This window comes from Branchiostoma lanceolatum, chromosome 6 (assembly GCF_035083965.1).
Source record: "Branchiostoma lanceolatum isolate klBraLanc5 chromosome 6, klBraLanc5.hap2, whole genome shotgun sequence".
NCBI classification, from domain to species: Eukaryota; Metazoa; Chordata; class Leptocardii; order Amphioxiformes; family Branchiostomatidae; genus Branchiostoma; species Branchiostoma lanceolatum.
This window is the reverse complement of record NC_089727.1, coordinates 10,648,830-10,667,399: the sequence shown is the minus strand read 5'-3', so window position 1 is coordinate 10,667,399 and position 18,570 is coordinate 10,648,830. Positions and strand designations below refer to the sequence as shown.

Genomic DNA, 18,570 nt, shown 5'->3' with positions numbered 1-18,570 from the left:
AAACAATGAAAAGTACTTCGGAGCTGTCGTGGGGGGTTTTCGCGATATCATGTACATGTACAAGCCTTCATACAACCATAAGGTTCCTCTTCATACTGGAAAGGGCTGTCGCCATCCCTACATCGCCAGTTCTGATATTGCAAAATTCTATGTGAAATGTGGGCCAAAGCTGAGAGTAGCTCTCAGGAATTGCATATGCACAATATCCCTTTTTTTCTGGAAGACTGAGAAGTCTGATTCATATTCTTGACCAGTTCAATGAACATGCTATGGTTATACTAGTACTCAAACCATTATGTCTTGTACTACATAATATGAAAGTAAATACCTGAAATTGATCTGAGAAAGAACCAAAATACAACACAGAGACAAACATTGTTATGTTACAAACAGTGTTATGTTACTGTTGTGGGCTTTAATGTGATAATTGAGTCCATATTTGACCATGCTAGTGCATAATAGCAGACCTACACTCCAGTCAATCACTTAACACTGCTACAGTGCAAATAACAACAAGAATGAGACCAGTGTACAATATTTCATTTGTATTCAGTGATTTAAGGTATGCAAACAAGAATGTCTATGAGAAAATTTAATAGGGGAAAATAAAGGTTTGTCTGTGATAAAGGTCTGTTTGATAATTGCTTAATATAAATATCTTTACTTGCATTTGACCAAAAATATAGTGATTGCATAATCCAATTCTGTATTACTGCAAAAAAGCTTTAGAGGAAGACAGCATAGCCACTATCTTTTGTCACTCATGTCCACATCTGCTGAAGCTAAGCACGAGAAGCCCAGTGCTTCAGTATCGTTGTCAGTCGTCCTGGCCGTGGAAGGTGTGGCACATCCGGCCACCTGGGCCGCGAGCTCTGAGAACTTAGCGATGTAATCCACGCTGTTCTCGTTCATCATGGCATGCAGAGCAGTGTCCACCTGTTTAGCACATCAAATAAACAATAAATAAACAACATGGCCCAGCTTGTCTACATGTTCATACAGAGTTCTGTTTTGTGCCCAATAACAGCAAGTTTTTAACAAAGGTGTAACAGAGTTTACTTATCCTTCTGAGGCAGTTAGTACTGGTCAGCTGTCAGACAATCACCTACACCCTGGCTGTTGTTCCTTGAATAGTTACCAGCCAATCACATTGCTGATTACAGTTGAGAAGCCATGTGATTGGCTGGTAGCTTCCCAACTGGAACAAGAGCTAGGACTTGCCCCCAAGACGACAGATGTCATGTTGTTTGGCCAGGGCCATTGCTTGGTACTGTAAATGTTGAAATGTTTGCGGTGGTTTAATGTTTGCAGTTTTCACTCTGACCTCTTCATCGCGAACTTAAACCACCATGAAAATGCTTGTTCTGTCTGCTGCCTACCTACCCCACTGTTTCCACGCAAACTTAAAAACCATCGTAAACAGGCCATTTTCTCAATACTGCAAGATTAAATCCTTGTAAAGTAAAAAGGCTAAGTAATACAATACTGCATAACACAATTTGATCTAGTAAAAGAGGGTAGTCTGTCAACTTAATATGAAGGTATTCCTGACAATAATGGCACTAATATGACCAATACAAGACTGAAGATGGTACATGTACTCACATCCAGAGCATGTTTAGATGCCAGGGAGTCCCTGGACTCCTCACTAAACAGGACAGAGCCTCCCCCTAACGACATGTTCTTGGCCTTCTCAGGAGACTGAAGGGTAGCTGGAACATAATCATCATGCAAATCACACTCTGCTAAAGGACCTCAATAAAGATTGGGTGGGTACTGGTTGGGATCTTTATGCAAAGGTTAATCTCTTCAATTAGTGGTCTCTAATGAGCTCCAGCACAGCATGCACTTAACTGACTAAAAGTATTTGTCAAAGTCCAAAGTTCCATTATAGGGCTATAACTAAAGTGAAATATCATAACAGCTCTCAGGACACTCAAGCATGCAGATATATATCTTTCCTCTCAGAGATCACCAAACAAAACGCAATGGGCTGAATAATTGAAGCTCCACCTATACTTACCTAGTAAGCTGCTAAGAGTTATATCACCAGCCTGAAAAGTACAATAGATTGTCAGTTTAGAAAAGGCAGGTAACAAACAGGTAACAGCAACAGCACCAACTGTCCATCAACTCTCCGAAATATTGTGACATGTCACCGCCTCAACAAAGCTTAATATTGTGGTACAATGGATTCTCTTTAAAGACTGTCACACATTCAGAACTTTGCTTTCAACCGCTCCCCAACCAAGGTTGGCATTGGGTTGGGAGTAGCCTGGAATTCATTCTATTCTAGCTACAGTTTGCTCCCCTGATCTCATCCAAGAAAAATATGACTTTCCAGACTTTGACCTTTTTTTTCATTCATGGTTGGCTGTCACAGACAACTTTTAAAGACCAGTAACCTCACTGAACGACTCCCAACCACAGATGACCTTGCTCAAGACTAACACCCAACCATGGTCTGGAGAAGGTTGGGAGGCCATGGTTGGCTATGTGGGCTTTAGGCATTGTTTTTTAATAATGTTCAAAATACAAACTAATTATAATAGGTGTGGGAACAATTGCATGTGTATGATAATGTTATCAACAGTAGTCAGCTGCATAACCCACCTCTCCATTGAGTAGAACGGACTCCAGGCAGAGTTTGGAGGGTGAAGTATTGGGACTGATGGCAGGAATCTCCAGCCCTTCTCTTGAATGAGATGACAGAGTCCCAGTCATTCCATCTATAAAGAGTGAGGAACAATCATAGTCAGGGCTTTCAAAAAAAAATATGTATGATGGTAGTGAAGCAGGGCAGTGGTGCAACTGAGCATGGGGCACAAGATGGCAGCTCTTAATTTGAACCGGTTGTTTATTCCCAGGAAAAGATGCTAATTACTTTATATCATAATATTTCACACATTAAAACTTCATTACAGAAGATGATGCCTACATGACATGCGATTTTCATGTATTTCTCTGTTAAGTCCGACCAGTAACCAATGGACTGGTATGTTCAGTAGCGGTCAATCTGAATTTTCTACTTTGCCAGAATTTGTTCCCAAGTGTAAGAGGGTGTCCTGACCAGCCTGGTAGAGTTGTACATGTTCTAACAGCAAACCCAAGGCCAAGAGATGACGGGGTAGATGTACAGCAGTCAAATCTCAGACTGAGGAAGAAGCATGGCGCTTTAGTGATGATAACAGAATAGAAAAAGAATCTCCTGACTCACCTGTGATGTTTATATCCAGGATGGGATCCGCCATCCCTGCGCCAGCTGTAGGCATGACAGACAAACCGCCCTCCTGGTCCGGTATGATGTCCAGGCTCCCCCCTGCTGACGTGCCCGGTACTGCAGCTAACGTCAGGGCCATGTCCGGGGGGTGGGAGGATGTCTTTGTGCTGAGAGTGGTTGGTTCTGACACAGGCTGAAATGACAAGTCAAGGAACATTTGAGATTCCATAAATGTGAGTGTAGAACAACTCTTGGAAGAACATCTGTAGTAAACCTATCTTTGTTCATTCTTTTTTTACCTAAATCATAAAATAAATGAATAACATAAACATGATTAAGATTTTGAAAAGTGAATACATTAAACAAATAAGCAGGATAGTCAATCATTAAGTTTCTTTCAACTTAAAATTTAAACTAATCTTGAGAATTCTATGACAATGTTCCTGATGTAATCTCTGCAAACTGGTACAACAATGTGCTACATACTATACTCTCACCTCTCAAATAAACGTACCGGTACGTTTATTTTTTTTCGCCTTAACATCCGCCCGGTACTTTCTTATTCTAGACGGTACGTTTATTATTTTTTCAAAAGTTGGGATTTTGCTAACCAGAAATCCCTCTAAAATCGAAATTTTAGGTTTTTCTGCTCATATTTCCCCGGTATTTTTGCTAGTAATTTGCTATTTTTCGGCCTAGCGGCGTTGATTTCCCCACCGCTATCACCGGCGGCAGCCTTTGTGAAATCCTTGCGGCACTCGTAACATATCGGTCGATCTCGCTATGACATTACAAAGTTAACGTTGTTATTGGGGAAAAATAAGACGCAACACTGACATTTCAAAATACAATTTTCATGTAAATAACTTTGACAAGTCTCTGTTTACATCGTAAACCAAACTTGCGGCACGCTGATCAAAAAACGTGTCGAGTAGTGTAGACTTGCACAGGGAAGAATTCGATGACCGCTATCGGCAGCGCGGCGGAAGAATAATTGGTTCACAGAAGATATATTACACGTAAAAACAACAATTATAACTTAACTTCCCTTGTGAAATGTGTTTTGAGGCCGCAAAATCTAAGAACGGCACAAAACGAGCGGTAAACAACAGCATGTTTTGCCATCGAAACATGGCGGCACCATCAGGCGTGGTGACAGTAAAACTAGCAGCATATTGCACAGTGCAGATTACGATCTTTCAAATGATACCGTAAACGCGTGGAAAATGTTATATTTTGCGGCAACGATAGAAACAGAATTCTATCTATATTTTAGGAGGGTTTGTTTTTTAGAATAACCGTAAGATTTTCCAAATTTTGCGGTAAAGGGACATTTCTATTGTCAACATATAATCGGTAATTTCTTCGTATGTGCGGCCTGAGACGCTGTGCTACTTTTACAGTCGAGCTCTGTTCAATATTGTGGGCTAACCGCGGGAACTCGAAATCGGAGCGTCTCACAAAAACTTTGTTCTCGACGCTATGGAGCAAAAGTTTATGGACATTGCCCTTTTTTTGGTGTTCATATTTTTTTGGGGGGGGGGGGTAATGTCTTTAGAAAATATGATTAGGAACAATTTAGCTATCTGATGATTTTGATTATATGTCAGTAATGATAAAAGATAATGAAATTCATGTACAACAATTTTCCTTGATCACTTGCTGCAAGTTCCAAGTAGAAAATGCATAATATTATACACTGTATCATGTACATTTTCACTTGTTGAATTTGAAGCACCGTGGCCCCCGGTTAGGGGTCATAGCGGGGAACCTATGCCCAAATTTTCAACATTACTATTTTATTTTATCGAAGTGGCAAGCATCATTTGAACAAGCGTACAGTTATTCTGTTCAATATCCATATACTTAATAGCTAGGTATGGTCCTCAGGCATAATTGAATAGATGTAACCTACCTGCTATTATCTTATTTCCCTCGGACAGTCGTGTGGACACAGTTTACCTCGATCGTCAATTTTGAAATTTTCCGGGGGGTACTTTTATTTCAGGGGGTACTTATATCAGATTTTGAAGATTTTTCCGGGGGGTACTTATATTCCAGGGGGTACTTCTATTTGAGAGGTGAGAGTAGTTGACCTGTGTCCTTACCTGTGGGTGTGTTATATACTACAGATCACATATGTCCTTACCTGTGGATGTGTTGTATACTACAGATCACATATGTCCTTACCTGTGGATGTGCTGGCAGTGTGTGTTGTTGTGTTGTTGTTTGTTGTTGATGTGGAACCAGCTGACCAGGGCTGCCGACAGGGAACGTGGGTACTGGAGAATGTGTCTGCACCGTCACTGGGGAGTCAACTGTGGACACAAATCCAAACATCGTGCCACTCGAAAACACAACATAGGACAACAAAAAACTGTACCAGAGCAAATGTTGCAATTTCCCTCAAGACCATTAGGCAATTTCTCAAGGCCTACAGTACAATTTACATGTATCTTTTTTTTTTAAACTTCACATCCTTATCTTTGACAAGTTTTTAGAAAACTGTGGGAATCAGTCATCATACTCCTGTAATCCTCAAGATGTGTCCTGTTTAGCAACTTGCATCTGGCAGCATTTGGATGTTTCTATTAGCAGTGCTAGCAGTGTATCTATGAACAGCAGAAACAAGTCTTTCATGTATGATTTAACTTTGTTTTTGTTTTTTATGTTGGGTTCTTCCCTCTTTGAATCTCTGGAAAGCACCTCCCGGCGATATGCACTTCCTGGTGAAATAGATAAAAATGAAAAGAACATGTCCCCATAACGTACCTGCTGATAAAGGTGTAGGAGAGGCTGTAGGTCTGAGCTGGGCCCCAGGAACCCCAGCAGCCTGGGCAGCTAGACTGATGGCACCTCCTGGGTAATAACAATGCAACAAATTACAAATTACTTCCACATTGTCTATGTCAAGTGTAATTTGAGTTGGACTAACGAAAATAAAACGTATCATTACTGGGCAACATAAACCAAGGTTCAAGTCTTTTCTTACATATTCATATACAGTCAAACCTGTATTAGCGGTCACCTTTGCATAGCGGCCACCTGCCCATAGTGGTCACTTTTTGTCGGTCCCTTGGATTTTTCCCATTGACATAAGCATTAAGAATTAGGCTGTAGCGGCCACCTGTCCAACGCGGTCGCGACCAGACGATTTTCGGTCCCGCGAGTACAGTAACACTGCCGATAACGGTCAATGTGCGCCGGTGGAAGCTGCATCGCCACCGCACGCCAGGTTCAAAATCTTCATTTTTTTCACGCAGTTATCAGGTTTATGTGAACTCAACTTGACAGGATAATAATAAAGAAAACAAGAATGTTTCAATGTCGGCCCAATATTTCCGTTTTCCCCGGGAATTCATCGGAAAATGTGCCCAAACACGATTTTCAAAATGGCGGAGCAGTATAAAGGTCATCGGAAGACACCACTGTTGCGGAGGTATAGTGTGTTAAATTTATTTTGCTGCAAACTATCACTGAGGATAATTACTTAACCAAAAGCTTCAAACTAGATATGAATAACATTACTATGATGTAAAATTTGGGCTGTTGCAATTTTCTGAAAAGAAAAAAGCCCTCAACAGAGCGACCTTCCTCTCATTACCCTATTAGCATAATGGTAGAAGCCGATCATGACAAGCAAACAACAACAGACTAAGGAAAATTGTCGCCACGATTTTATGTTTGAAAACGGTCGAAAACGAACAGTAAGTGGCAACTGAGCAACATATATTTTGTTCTTAACTAACTAGGTGGCATTTTGCTGCGAAGGACTTTGTTTCATATGATTAAAACTCGTTGGTGACGCGTGTGCCGGCAGCGAAGCAGTCGCGAAGGATCAAGAGACTGTAGAGTATGGCGATGCTGGTCTGTTCAGACATGAAGCTCGAGCAAGCCATGGATTTTGGAGTTGGTAGATACAATAATTCTTTTTTCAAGCCCATAATAGAAGTAAAAGAACAACAATCGAATTTCTAAAATGTGCCTTACCTATGTAATGTTTACATGTGTACTGTACGGTGAATAAATGTATCTCAGTGGGTACTGAAAACATGTGTCACTCGTGGTCAATTAATCAACATTTTCTTCATAGCGGCCACCTGTCCTTAGCGGCCAGTTTTGGCCAGTCCCTTGAGTGACCGCTATAGACAGGTTTGACTGTACATCTATCATAAAAAAAAAACTTTTCACTTTTACTAAGACAGCAATCACATGGGCACAACTTTCTGACATTAAAATCCCTTTTCATTCCATTCTGACTCATTTCAATTCAATTCACTTCATTTCAACCTCCTCACCAGACGTTGCTGCCAGGGACTGTCCAGCAGTCGCCGTGTGTGCAGCAGTCTTGGGCGCGATGAGTCGGGACGTTGTTGCGGCCGGAGACGGGGTTTTCCTGGGGAGGATGGGCGTGAAGGAGCCCTGGATGGCGGCGTGGGAGTTGTGGATGAAGGACAGCGACATCATGTGCCGAGACGGCTGCGACGGGCGCGGCAGGAGCGTTCTCTGAAGTACAAGGGTCTAAGTTACAAATCTTATCTTTATTTCAACACAAAACAGAATGGACTCCATAAATTTCCAAACAGTACTCTGGTCACTCTCACTTCACAACTCTTGTTGTGCTAGTAGAGCAAAGTTAAATCCTCTCCACTATGTTCTGAACCAACAGAGCTGAAATTTCATGTTAGTTACAAATCTTCTTGTCACTCCAATATTCTGATTATTGCTTTATTGCAAATGGTCAACAGCTTTCTTTTCAATTGATAAAGAACTGACCAATTGGAGTATATACACTAATACAGGTCAGTTTCATATGGGAATGATACTAGACAGAATCATGGACACATGATGACACACCATCCACCGTACATAAATAATGGTCACCAATGTACGTTATTATTAGAGCTGATGTCAATGATGATGATGATGAGTAGAGCCTACAAACCTGTACAACAATGGGTTTTCTTCCCCCTCTTCCTCTGGTCTTCCTTGGCAGGAAAATATCCGGACGTTTCTAAAACGAAGGAAACCAGATTGACATAGGTTTAGAGCCCTACAAGGGTATTTTGCTTAGCAAACTATTTGGAGACACTGCAATTCAACCTCATCTTTACTTATGAAGGTTATCAATGCTCATTTCACATCAGGGCAGATAAATACATGTATAGTTTTTAGATTTTACAGTAAGGATGTCATCACACTTCTTATGATAAACAAATACTTAAAGAAACCGATTACTTCAATCTGCACTTACATTGAGGGAGTCTAGCTGTGCCCTGAACTCCCTGTCTGCCTGTGTGAGTTGCGCGGCCGGTCTGGCCCGAGCCGGGGCGACAGTGGTCGGCATGATGAACCCTGCACTGTCTCTCCGGATGGGTGTGGACGTAGCCGCTGGCTGGAGGGTCTGGAAGAACAGCATTTAATAATGTCAAAACCTTAATTCTATTTGTAATGTCCTTATCAGCAGGACAAGCCCTCTGTAATAGCCATTGCATAGTTGTGGAGCCCTGGCTGTGTGTTCTGAACAGCCAAACCAACAAATAAATAAATAAGATAACATCAACAATACTTTACTTGCAGAGCCAGCTATATTTTGGGCTATCAAAACATGTTGACAATGTAAGCATGTATCAATTAGCAGAGTGGCATACACAATGAATTTCATTAAGTATATAAAAATGTTTTTGTCCATAAGTGGAAGCCTATAGTTTTTGTCCACTATGTGCAGATTAAATTGTTCTTTGTTAAAGGATAATATTGAACAAAAAGAAACCAGCACACAGAAAACATTGTTCTGAAAATCTCCTTCTTTGCTTACCTTGTTGTTAGGAGGGCTTTGAGGTTTCCTGACTCCCATTCTGGAGACAGAGGGGGTGACGGTTGCAGGGGGGCTCCCCCCAGGCACTCCAGGGGGGGAGGCTGGGGGTACCTTCATTGGGGACGTCCCCACTGACACATTTTTCTGAGAAAAAAAAAATCAGTCCTCATGTCGATGACATAGGCTACATAACCGCCACACACATGGAACTTAAATTTACCAAGCACATCAAGTTTTAGGAACAGAACAGCAGGCAGAAGTACATATACATGTAGACTGACAAAATTTGGTACATCTGGCCATTTAATTGATAAAACATAATGCTGACACTAGTGACAGTAAAGGTACATGTATGTTGCAGTGTCCATGCATAAGGAGTGAGCATGGTCTACAGCTGACATTATCACAATTGTATAAGAAACCTGCCACTTGGAGACAACTGTGAGCTATACAAACATGCTTGACTTTCAGACCAATACTTTATCTTAATTTCAGGTTTCAAGTTATGATCTAAGGAATACTTCAAGGTGTTCATGGGAAATCTTCTTACCTGTTTGTTATTGAGAAGGTCAAGTTCAAATGCTGCCAGTCGAATGATCTTCCATACAGCACTCACATGGTCAACATCAACAATCTGAAACAACAAGAAAACAAGTTAGCTAACCTGTTTCAGTGACATCCCTGTTACCTACTGTGTGTGATGAAGTGATCCAGCACTTCAGTACACATCATGTAAGGCCACACCCACCCAAATGTTGCTGATTGGTCAATGTATACTGCAGTCCTGAATCAGCTCTTTGCATGCTAATTAACAGTCTCAGCAATTTTACCACATCCATCCTTCTCTGTTGTGACTTCCTCAAGTTGCAGCTTTTCAATTCCAGGTTTCTGGACTCTTGTGTTGAATTTGATGGTACCTAACCAGCCACTTCTATACTTACTATCAAATTTAAAGGTACAACAAATGTTGTAAAGATATGGGCCTTAGCACATACACTTACTTTAATACACATTTGGGTCTAAGGAAATCAGAAATCACTGTCAATACCAAAAGGCAACAATATTTTCCAGATATACGCACCTTCTCCTGTACCCAGTCATATTCTAGTTGCAGCTTAGATGGCTTCCCCAACTGGAAAAGTAGAATGGAGACAAAGTATTTAGAACCATGCTGACAGGAATAGAATACAAGTGAAGAGAAAGTAACAAACTGTTCTCAGTAATACTCACCATGACAAAGAGTTCTGCAAACGTGAGCATGCCTACAGTCTGGAGGGTCCAGCCCTCCCTCACTGCCTGCTCCAGGACACAGTCTGACCCCTGCGATTTCTTTGCATTACTGTCTGGCGTGATGTCTTGTTGCACATTGTCTGTAAAAACACCCTCTCCTTGTGGTGGTATTACATCTGGCTGTTGTTCAACATGTGTCCCTGCTGCAGTGTCAGGGATGCTGTTACTGACATTAGCAGGTGATTCGTTCGCAGGACATTCTTCAGTTCCATCTCCCTTGCTTGGCATGTCTGTTTCTTGAGCTCTTGTGACACCTCTCTCTTCATGTGCATCAGTACTATTTACACTATTCCCATTTGTACAACTGTTCTGTCCTGTTTCCACGCTGCCTACATCAGCCTGGTCTGTGCTCCTGGCTGATTCAGACTCACAACTCTCATGTCCAGCAGTTCTTTTACATTCTACTTCTTCCGTATTGCACTGGCATTGTGACACACAACTGTCTACAGCACTGTCTCTCACTTCCTGTCTGGTATCTTGTACTGACAGGTCCACCGTTGATGCTTTGCTAGTTTGGGAATCTTCCTCGTTCAGACACCTGGAACTGCTGCAATCCTGTTTCACACCTGCTGCATCAGTACTGCAGCTTTTGGAGGTGTTCTCCGACTGGCTGGGACGGGTGTTCCCAGATTTGCCCTTCGCTGACAAGATGGCATTGGTTATCACCAGGGGTTTGGTGTTCTTTGTTGGCTCGGCGATGTAACAGAAGTTCTTGCTGTGCACAACTTTCCCTGTAGTGATTCAGCACAGACATATACACATTGTATGTTATACATCACAGGATCCACATAACTGGTAAAAGAAAACCTTGAGGATGTGGCAATGGTTTGAGTTACTATAGCTATAGCCCCCACAGCAGGTTAGAAACAATGTGGCAAGGTGGTCTTGTGGTTAGGGTTGTTGACTTAGAATCTAAGGGTTCTGGGTTCGAGACCCTAGCAAACCCCAATGTTGTGCCCTTGGGAAAGGCACATTACAGAAAGCAGGAGGCCCCGTGTTTGAGGACAGCCACAATTTGGGAAAGATCCCATCGCACTTGTTGAAAAGAGTAGGGTTCCATCCCAGTGTGAGTGGATCAAACCTTACAGTCCTGTCTCACGCTTGTACCTACTGTACAAAACTGGTGTGTTACACATAAATGCTGTTTACCAGTTATCCAAACAATCAAGAAACAGTACAAAGAGAGAGAGGATCTGACCTGTGACTGGGATGGGGTTGATGCTGGCTCCAGGGGAAGGAAGGATGGACAGATGCAGTTTGGTCTCTTCTGACACACTCAGCTGCTGAAGCTGTTCACATCAATACAAGAAGTTATTCCTAAACCTACTCATACATGGAAAGTAGATGGTACAAGTGCAAATGTGGAATCAAGGGTGCATCTTCATACATACATAACTGTCCATTAACAAGTTTCTATTCTGAAGGATTAAACTTTCCCTATATAACAGGTGTGCTATGTGCTATGTGACCAATTGTGCCCAAGCTGTTGAAAGGCAAAGTAGGATCTATTTCAGATTATTCCTCATCGTATCCAGCATTCATATGCATAGACTGAGATAAACCTATGCTGCAGTTCTTCGGTAAGTCACTAGAGGCATGCCACCTTGCTGGTAAGTGGGAAACAACACTACAACTACATGACAGGTACATAACAGTGGACTACTACTACATACGAATTTTGTTATATGTGTAGGCTCTGGCTTACAATTTTCAACCTGTGTGGAGTCCACTTGACCTGCAGGAACTCTAGCAGAGACGACACTCTTCTGTGCAGGGGGATGTTTAACCTAATACACAACATGGACAATGGTTACCGGTAACATAATACACTGGATAAAAGAATAAAATTGCATGTAAAAGTTGATTTACAGTAACATGTCTTGAGTCTCTCGGCTGTTGCTTAACAAATATGACCAAAAACAGAACATTTGCCAAGTTCCCATAGGTAATATGACAGAGTGGTCTTCAGTCCCTATCGCACAGTGGGAAAATCAATCGGCTGACAAGCCAGTCTGCAAGCTCTAAACAACATTTTTGGCAGTAATACGGCTAGTGTTATGGGATTGGTCAACGTTCGCAGATCAATGAGTTTAAGGTACCTGACACGAGGGTTCTGTGCCAGTCCTTGGATCACAGCCCAGGTCTGGTTGGAGTGAGGCAACAGTTCCAGCTGCACTCGAGGGGGCAGTTTCTCTGGACGCTTGTCTTCATCATCTATAACATGGGGGATGGACGAACAACCCAAGGTCAGTAACATGAGTAACCTCCAGCTATATTAAGAATAAATCCCATACCACTGAATATAAAAGAAAAGGAACCAAATCACACAAAGTACCAGTCGTACTCACCATCAATATTATTCAGCCTTTTCAAGGCCCTGCACACAGGTGTCTTTATTCTGTCAAGAAAACACCATCATTGTTAATATCATCTTAAAGAAAAAACAAAATGCAACATTTCCTGATTACAATCAACAACAGAACTTTGGTGTCATAAGCGCTCTAAACACCCTACCTGTACAGATCAAAATACCTTTGGGCATATGACAAAGGACTCAAGTACCTTATTAGTACATTTAGTAGATGTATGTATCAATACACCAAATAACTACATGTATGTGTATGATAGTTTGGAGTGCCATAGAATCTTACAAAAATACATGTTGGCAAGTAACATAAGAAGAATTCTGGTTACAAATGACATAACAATCTGATTAAGCTTATCTCATGGAACGTGAGGAGAAATTTTCCATTAACTGTCAGGTATGTACATTATACATCTACACATAGCTTGAAAGTTACACTGCAATTCAACTTTGTTTAAGGATGTCATTTTATATGTATGATACTACTTTATTTTTTCTATGTCATAGTCATAGCGTTGATTATGACATGTTACTTTGACTACTGCTTGCTAGGAGTAGGAGAAAATGTCAATCTTACCTGACGTTTTTCCCCTTCACCCTCACTGTTGTTACCCTGTGAATAGAACAAGCATACATAGTTTAGAACTCAACTATATGCAACCATGAGGCATGTCATGATGAAAGCTTACAAGTCATAGGCCTAGGAAAGCTACCCTCATTCAAATTTCAGGCCAGTTTGTTTTCAATATGATTGATATAGCCAAAAACCAAAGCATCTATTTTTTGGTCGGGTAGTAGCAAAGAACTCCAAAACAAGATTTACATCTATATTTACATGTCACATTTAAAAATCCTACCATTGAACGCAGCAGTTATAGATTTTCCTTATTAATTATGCAAATGAACTCCTGATCTGCATAATTAGCATCTCATTATGTCAATCAACACCTAAGCTATCTACACACTGAAAGTCATAATCCATCAATCCCGTCAATGAGATGAAAACCAGAAGTCCTGCTGCAGTACCATGGAAAGTCACAAGGTGCCCATAATCTAACCATTTCTTCATTTTGCCAACACCTACCAATGTACCAAATTCATAAAAATCCATAAACAGTTTCTAAAGTTATGCTGTTCACAAACAAACAAACAAACACATACACGCAGACAGATGCACAGATCACATTGAGTACAATGTTGCATGTTTACTTTAAATTTCAACCTCACAGTACACCAAGATAAATGAATGCATCACTTACCCATACTTGATAAGTTCATTCAGTTTGTGTCCATTTTTCTCATCTAGCCCTAAAGAAATTGAAAAAAAGAGACATGTCTTACTGATTTCCCCAATTCGACATGAAAATAAATGTCCATCAATCCACAATGACTTTGAACAATTTATGTTCATTTACATAAATGCAATTAACTTAAAACATACCAGTAGTCTTAATATATTGCACATTTAGTTATGACTACATGGTAAAAATTTCAAGAAAACTCACGTCCAATTTTCTTCCTTAATTCCCCATAGTTGATGAGTCCATAAAGCTCTTGAACAGCTTTTTTCACATCTTTAAAAAATAGAAAGGTGATTCATCTGTTATTGTACTGTGTACATGTGGAGTTTGCCTAATTGATAAATATAACAATATAACAATACTAATTGCACAATACTGTTGCATAATTCATGTTATCACATGTTGCATAATTCATGTTATCACATACAAAATAGCCGAATATACAAATAGTATTGAGTTATTCTTTAAAACATTCATTGTTCACACATAAAAAGGCCATGGATTTATAATTGTATTTGTGGTTATTTATCACCAATCCCAATAATTCAGAACTTGCCAAAGAAATTGACAACATCAGAATCTCGTCCTCATCAGGTGTGGAAACGATTCTCACCTTCATTGATGTCTAGAAACTTGGAGATTTTGTTCCAGGTGCGGTAGTACAGGTGCCGCACTTGGTCCTTGTTCTTGGTAAGGGAGGGAGGGTCACCCCGCTTCTTGTGCTTATTGGCGATGTGAGCTTGGATGGATTCAAAATCCTTCCCATACTGTGTTGGGCGAAGAATGGTTAAAATCATGTTAGAATAATATGGATTCAATATGTCTTTTATTGGTTTGTCGCAGTTCAACAAGCTGAATTAAAAACCAATATACAAACAAGTTTGTGCAGTCCAGTTGGCAAGCAATCATCTTACACATATTTAAAAACCAATAAATATATGAACAGTAGACAATATCATTTCACAGTTAAAATTCACATAAACATATAAATATAAAATTAGCCTAATGAATTGTATTATTTACAAACACATTCTTGGTTACTATCATTTACAAAGTTTAAGTTAAGGTTAAAGAAACCAATCCTGTAACAGATACTAACCTCATACAATGCCTCGAAGAAAGCATCCTTGTCTTCCTGGTTCCAGGATTCCCAGGTACGCTTCTGGCACTTCTTCTTGCCTCGGACAGGAGTTGTTTCTACCGTACCACCATTTGCCCCCTTCTCTGCCTCTTCTGGGTCAGACAAAAATACAAAACACTTCTTTTAATAGAAAAAACTTAAATTTTGTCACTAATATTCAACACGTTTTGTACATCAATTCTTTCATATGGTGAGTATTTGTCTCTACCAAAATAATCCATCCACCTGAGAGGTGTAGCATATACTGACTGAACAACATGATTATTACATGACTAGACATAAGAAATAAAACAATAAACATGCACTTTAACATAATGGCAAATAAATGTACATGAAAATTGTAAGGAAGGCTATCTTCATCCACTTGGCTGGTTTAGGTCATCACATTGATAAACCACACCTGTTAGGGAGTGAACCATAGGCGTGATTTAAATCTAAAGACATAACATCCCTTAGCTTTACAATTACAGTTATAGATTGATCCCATAACTCAAATCTATCAGTCAACACTTTGAAGCGCAAAACAAAACAAATGGAAAAATGTCAACACTATGCTGCCACATTCCTAATGCAGTAATGGTTGAAGTAACATGTTACATGTACATGTATCACAATAATAAACTTACTTGGACTCGCATATCCACCTCAAATAGTTGTTTTTCAATTACGAACATTCATGTCCATACCACAAAACCAGCAATGCCAGTACAGGTAGCCGTCAATGACAATAAATTATTGTCTTTAAACGTTTTGAAAAAAATAAATGTACCAATTTGTTAGGATGTCACTGTTTGCAATATACTCAGGTCATGTGATCACTTCCCTTGGACCAGGTCCAGTTTGCACAATCAAATAATTTTCTATTAATGTCTTTGACATCAGATTTTTCTAACGGAAAAGACATTAGAAACTTAACGGAAATGGTGACAAAATAGAAAACTTCGTTTGAACACTATCATCTTGTCAAAGAATGTTTAAGTCCAATATGAGAAACGGGCAGCTTGTTTTGAGCCAAGTGAAGTGGTGACAGCCATTTTGGTTAACCCTTCTACATTTTGTAAATCGCTCTAGCCATACACTTTTCTCGTGTAAAACTACAAATAAGTGACATTCAGTACTTTGACATGATAGTATTCAGGTTAATTCCTGCATACCTTGTTCTTTCTTGTGTTCTGGAGGTGGACTTTCGTCCTTTTTCAGTCTCTTACTGGACCTGAGGACGGGGTGGCCTGTAGTGCCGCCCTGCTCGTCTCTGCCCGACTCGCTATGTTGTCGCTTCCTGGGCCCGCTTTCTCCGCCACACATGCCGCCGCCGTCCGGACATTTACCCGCCACTTTACCCCCTGCATCTTTGAGGACATCGCTGACCATTCTAAAGGACACAAATATCTATAAATGTCGTGCAAATTGCAAAACAATTCTGACGAAAAAGTGTTGAACGTCTCCGAGTTATTTTTCAAGATGGCGGCTTCACTACAGCCTTTGTTGTTTAGAAGAAAATGTATTGCTTATTTCAAACAGTCATCGTATTTTAGGACATCAAACACACACAGTATACATTCATATGATATTACTAAAAGACATGTGACATTTTATAAATGATACTTTGGGAATAATGAAATACGAAACACAATCTGAGGCCTAACATCGCGATCTCAAACTGCGGCGCACAACACAACATACGAGCTCCATCCAGCTCAAAATTTACCCATCTCCTTCGCCAGTTCTGATCCCTTTTCCTGTCCCAGATGGTCTTCTTCTGTTCACCATTAGGGAGATGTACCACTTCAGGTTAGGATGACAGTGAAAACTCTCACATTTTCACCCCATAGTAGTGGCTATCAAAACTATGGCACGGTTAGTCCAGGCTTTCCGTGCGACTAAAGTGCTGGGCGCACCGCCTGTAGTCTTATCTATGCATACTTCCCCCCAACGTTGTAAAAATAAAACTCCTGAACAAAAACAATTTAAATGCTACCAGCAAACCTTTGGAAATATCATCAACACACTTTTATAAACCAATAAAAAGCAAACGATGCTTAAAAGCAATAACATTGTTAAGTATTTTTCTACATTTTGACATGATTTACAGACTAAAACAAAAGTAAGGGTGTTAAAACATGACCTGTAGCAAGTAGGTTTGCAAGTACTGCGGAAGTCTGTTACGTTCACCATCTTAGGAGATTATAAGTATGAACAACTTTGTTTATCGTTAACATTTATCCGAACTTATAAAACAAGAGGTGCATTAGTTTAGTTATTTTGATAAACGGTGCTCTTGACAAATATCAAAATACTGGTGGTCACAGGTCACTGATGGATATAGGAAAGATGTTTTCAAAACTCACAATATAGTTAGTGACCTACACTGAAATGATGCGGAAGTAAAATCTATTTGGACTGTTTTCAAACGTTGATTTCCATAATCTAAAAACTTCAGTGTGTACAACATGTCACTAATGTTAGCCATGTTAGCACTAACAGGGTGGTGATAAATTCTGTATAATATTCACAGGTCTCTAGACTCACACATTCTGTTGTAAGTTGTCAGACTGAGCTTATACAATTATAACGTTATGAACTGCCTAGAAAACATACACTACTTAGACATTCCTAAAGGTTGCAGTTGTCCGCTTACGTTACACCTGTAACATAAGCTCCAAAGCAAGGAACAGGCCGATATGAAACGGAAAGATGCATACATTGGGTGTAGATGCAACTAAAATACTAGAAAAGTCAACTAGTATAGCTTAGTAACGTTGCACCAACCAAAGGTTTGTACGCTATGCTTAGAGTCATATTCGGCCACACATTTCTAACATTATACTGGCGAGAATTTCCATGATCATGTACAATAACATAATCTTTGCGCTAAACGATACGCTCACGAAGACTTACCTGTCGAAGAGAAGAATATTGGAGATACTTGGAGAAAAGTCATTGCAAATCTCTCGCACTTTGGTTGAAAGTGGGCTGACCTCTTGTGTTTCCAAGCTTTGGCGCGGAACTGAATCTGCGGCTGTGGATTGGTCTGTCACTAGTCATGTGATAAACCTCAAAACTATGTCAACAGGAAAACGCAAAATTCTTTTTGAGGTTTAACTAAGTGATAACTATTTTAAAGTTAAAAACGTATGAAGTAAAACGTTGCCAAAATTATAAACAACAGTAGAAGACATGTTTATCCCTCCAATAGTGCGATATTGCAATGGCGGTGATTCGAATACAGATTCCCCTACTGAACTCTCCAGCTTTCCGTTCACAGAAAAATATACATTAATATTCTCCTTCTCGACAATAGATAATAGATAGGAAATGTTTTCATGGAAGTGCTGTATTTTAGGATTTATTCAACGGAGAAGGCAAACAATTTTTAAAATAGATTACCATGTCACCAAATCAAGTGCCTACTTTTACCTATTATAAACCTAATTC

The 18,570-nt window shown here is 40.1% G+C and overlaps 1 protein-coding gene across 3 annotated transcripts; it reads right to left on the bottom strand.

Annotated features, from left to right (window-relative positions):
- Nucleotides 1-375: 375 nt before the first annotated feature.
- On the bottom strand, nucleotides 376-18,274 carry LOC136436528 (protein cramped-like). 3 transcript variants are annotated; one of them, XM_066430557.1, is made up of 25 exons: nucleotides 18,034-18,274; nucleotides 16,290-16,507; nucleotides 15,094-15,227; nucleotides 14,608-14,761; nucleotides 14,199-14,267; nucleotides 13,953-14,001; nucleotides 13,271-13,306; nucleotides 12,677-12,726; nucleotides 12,428-12,542; nucleotides 12,034-12,115; nucleotides 11,527-11,617; nucleotides 10,269-11,059; nucleotides 10,120-10,170; nucleotides 9,589-9,672; nucleotides 9,039-9,182; nucleotides 8,475-8,624; nucleotides 8,166-8,234; nucleotides 7,519-7,726; nucleotides 5,993-6,079; nucleotides 5,411-5,538; nucleotides 3,218-3,413; nucleotides 2,614-2,729; nucleotides 2,024-2,054; nucleotides 1,606-1,712; nucleotides 376-936 (listed from the first exon to the last, which is right to left on the bottom strand). In XM_066430557.1, exons 2-25 carry the CDS (start codon nucleotides 16,504-16,506, stop codon nucleotides 748-750), a joined length of 3,348 nt encoding a protein of 1,115 aa, XP_066286654.1. In that variant the 5' UTR covers nucleotide 16,507; nucleotides 18,034-18,274; the 3' UTR covers nucleotides 376-747. The 3 variants fall into 3 exon arrangements, with proteins under 3 accessions (XP_066286654.1, XP_066286653.1, XP_066286652.1); XM_066430556.1 differs by lacking the exon at nucleotides 18,034-18,274 and adding an exon at nucleotides 16,844-17,132 and having other exon boundaries at nucleotides 15,094-15,224; XM_066430555.1 differs by lacking the exon at nucleotides 18,034-18,274 and adding an exon at nucleotides 16,844-17,129.
- Nucleotides 18,275-18,570: the final 296 nt, after the last annotated feature.